The sequence below is a fragment of the Dendrobium catenatum genome, unplaced genomic scaffold, assembly GCF_001605985.2.
Source record: "Dendrobium catenatum unplaced genomic scaffold, ASM160598v2 fragScaff_scaffold_1220, whole genome shotgun sequence".
Taxonomy (NCBI): Eukaryota; Viridiplantae; Streptophyta; class Magnoliopsida; order Asparagales; family Orchidaceae; genus Dendrobium; species Dendrobium catenatum.
The window spans coordinates 7,643,594-7,646,789 of record NW_021319682.1 but is presented as its reverse complement, the minus strand read 5'-3'; the positions used below and the strand labels follow the sequence as shown (position 1 = coordinate 7,646,789).

The following is a 3,196-nucleotide window of genomic DNA, read 5'->3' as shown; positions in this document are numbered from 1 at the left end:
AGTATTAACATAGAGAAAAATCATACAGAAAATCAAATTTAACTATGATCTTTAGCCAATGGAAGAATTGTTATATCAACAAAAACTAATCAAGGGAAACAAATATAGATGAAGATTTATACATTATCAAGTAATGTTTCAAGTTGAATAGAATTAATTTCAAAAGATTCACCCTTAAATTGAATTAAATCAATTTCATTATAAAAATCGATTAAATTTCAAATAATTATGGAGTTCAAAACTTCAAAAATAATTACCGGATGTAAAACTAAGTAAATGAGAAGCTTTGGGCAAGGATGTATCAAGGATTGGCTAGTTACCATATTGGAGTGAAAAGTGTTCATAAATAAGAGATGAGTCTAGTTAAGTTAAAAGAACTATAACTCAGGACAATTTAAATCGAAAACAAAAACTACTCAATCTTTCAAATGGCTTTTATGGATGCTAAGGAATATGATAAATTTGACATGAAGGCAGAACGAGGATATATCCCATAAAAAGGCACGAGTACTTGACCACCACCACCAACATTAATAACAAGCCTGTAACCCACTACGTGGGGTTAGCTACATGAGTCATTTTTCTTCATTGAGTCCTGTTGGATGTCAAATTCTCATTTAAATCTAATAAAGAAATGTCATTTTTTTTCATTGAGTCCTGTTGCAGTCATTTTAATATACATATATAGCTGTTCAGTTTCCTAATAAAATTTATGCCTGATACAAATAAGTGAAAAAAAGGCTATCATTAGCCTTGACCTAATTTTCACTCTAAAAATTGACTACAAACTATGAAAATGATGTTTTAGTTGAAGACATGAAACATACCATAACTTTTTGTTGAGATATTATGGAAAAATCTCCAAGAGCGTATATATTCTCACACCCAAGGACTCTAAGCCATTCGACAGTTTCCAAGACACGCATGTTACCCTGCAAACAAAAAGTAACAAGCGATAAAATATTTTTTCTAAGGAATGCCCATATAATAATCTCCAAAAACTATCTCAAGATGAGTTCAGAGGATGGCCTCAATAGAAATTACCTGATCAATTTGCTTCATAAAACCCAAAATTATGAGACGTGTACCAAAGCCAGTAGACCAAATAGCCATTCCATATGGTATATTAACTTCTCCCGTAGATGAGTTTGTCATTGTAATAGAATCACCATGCACTTTTACAACTTTGATGTTTGTTTTTACATCGATGCCATCCCACTGGAACTTTTCTTCAGTAAATTGAGTGATCTTCTTGTCAAACCTACTCAAGGAAACATAATTAGCAGCATAATCTAGAAACCCACCATAACTATAGAAAAATAATGCACAAGACATAGCAACTAAGAAAAATTTTAGTTGGCTTCTCCTCTTATATAATGATTGAGAGTTATACAAAAAATTGAAAATTAATGGGAGTAGATTATAGATTAAAATAAGAGCTTCCACTTACATAGTCAAGATATGTTCTCCTGCTTCAATCAATGATATCTTTACCAATTCTAGAGCATTATGGTACAACTTAGACAAATCTTCTTGTACAAAGTCATGAAGCTTTGCAAAAAATTCAACACCAGTTGGACCACCACTAATTACCACAAAATGAAGACTCTTCTTCCTCTCTTCTTCACTAAGGTTTGGCAGGCTTGCTCTCTCAAAGCAATTCATCACACTTCTACGGATTCTCTGAGCATCTTTAATTTCTTTCCAAACATTTATACTTCTTATTAAAGTTTGATATTCCTTTTTTTGTTGAATTTTAAAAGCCGGTGTAATTAACTTTCAACTAAAAATAAAAGCTTTGTTTGGGATACTCCAGACATATGATAACATTAACCCAATTGTGATGTATTAGTTGTACTTTTCATTGTAGAATCCCACCTCAATAGTTCTTTTTAAATTAGCCTCAACATTGAGGAAATAGTAGACCTATTTCCTATAGTTAGACAAACAATATACCTTCAGAAAGTGACAGTGCTCAGAGACACCAGGAGTATTGAATGTTTTTGGCCTAGCTCCAAGAGAAATCAGCAAATAGTCATAATCTAGTTCAAATTCACCGTTGACATCCCAGTTTGCCAATGGTAGATCTACATAGTACTTTTTTTTTGTTGGATCAATATTATAGCATTGAGCCTCAGAAAATAGGATTGTCCTAGTTTTATTGAAAAATCAAAGGATGAAGAAAGTTTTATCTCAATTAAGAATTTCTCCCAATAACAATTCTGGGATAAAATAGAAACAATGAAATATCATGATAATTAGAAGCCATGTAAGTAGAATAGTTGCTGAATTAAAAATGACAGAATGCCAAGAACATTTATGCGGACAATGAAATATCATGATACTTTTGGGCCCAACTTCAATTTCAAATTCTCTCTCCTTCAACCAAATCTGCTTTGGGAACTTCTATGTCAACGTTTTTGATATTTCAAACAATTTTCTTCAGAAAAATACTATTTATATCCAATCAGTCACATTTGCAACACTCTCTCTACTTAATATGTTACCCAATAAAAAAAAAAGGTTTTGCCCACGACCTCCTTATATGAAAACTCCTCTTATATATAGCAGCTAACATAAGAAAAATTGTTTACAATATGTTTACTTTTTGGGTGCAAGAAGCATTGCTTTTTATTTTCCTTTCTCAGTAATGCTACACTCCCCAAGAAAATTCACATTTAGAATATGATTTCTTAATACAGGTGTCCAACCCTTATGATTTTCCTTAGAGTGAGCCATATATACACATCAACTTCGAACAAAAGTGTTAAAAAAATTCATTTTAAGTGTGAATTTATCAAGTAAAATAAAAATAGTAGCAAGCTTAAATCTATTTCACCCTACACATCCAAAATAATGACAAGGGTAGCAAGGCATCAAAATACTCCACCATCAAACTCTAAAGGACATCAATGGTGTTTCTTCATCATCTACACTCTTTACACAACTCCAAAGCTTCCTCTCAATCGGTGTTGTCCCTTATACTAAAATGGCATTATCGATTGCACTTTTTTATGTAGTTTATAAACCCGCTCTTCAACTGACATTTTTTTCATACAGCCTGACATGCCTAATTACGCATTTTCATAATCAATGTCATCTCCTAGACAACATTATGTTCCTTCATCACCTACTCCTCAAATGACTTCATTATCTACCCTTTAAGTGGATTGTTATCTACTCTTCAAATGGCTTT

At 32.1% G+C, this 3,196-nt stretch overlaps 1 protein-coding gene across 1 annotated transcript; it reads right to left on the bottom strand.

Annotated features, from left to right (window-relative positions):
* Nucleotides 1-710: 710 nt before the first annotated feature.
* On the bottom strand, nucleotides 711-3,082 carry LOC110101460 (external alternative NAD(P)H-ubiquinone oxidoreductase B3, mitochondrial-like). Its single transcript, XM_020829366.2, has 6 exons — nucleotides 3,079-3,082; nucleotides 1,946-2,087; nucleotides 1,451-1,717; nucleotides 1,045-1,261; nucleotides 828-932; nucleotides 711-716 (listed from the first exon to the last, which is right to left on the bottom strand). The coding sequence occupies exons 1-6, from the start codon at nucleotides 3,080-3,082 to the stop codon at nucleotides 711-713; spliced, it is 741 nt and encodes a 246-aa protein (XP_020685025.2).
* Nucleotides 3,083-3,196: the final 114 nt, after the last annotated feature.

Excerpts from the sequence above, each read along its gene's own strand:
- LOC110101460 (XM_020829366.2), bottom strand. Across the intron at positions 1,718-1,945 it reads TTTCTGAAGGTATATTGTTT|TATAAATGTTTGGAAAGAAA; the intron begins GTCTAACTATAG and ends TTTAATAAGAAG. Across the intron at positions 1,262-1,450 it reads GGAGAACATATCTTGACTAT|GTTTGACAAGAAGATCACTC; the intron begins GTAAGTGGAAGC and ends TTCCTTGAGTAG.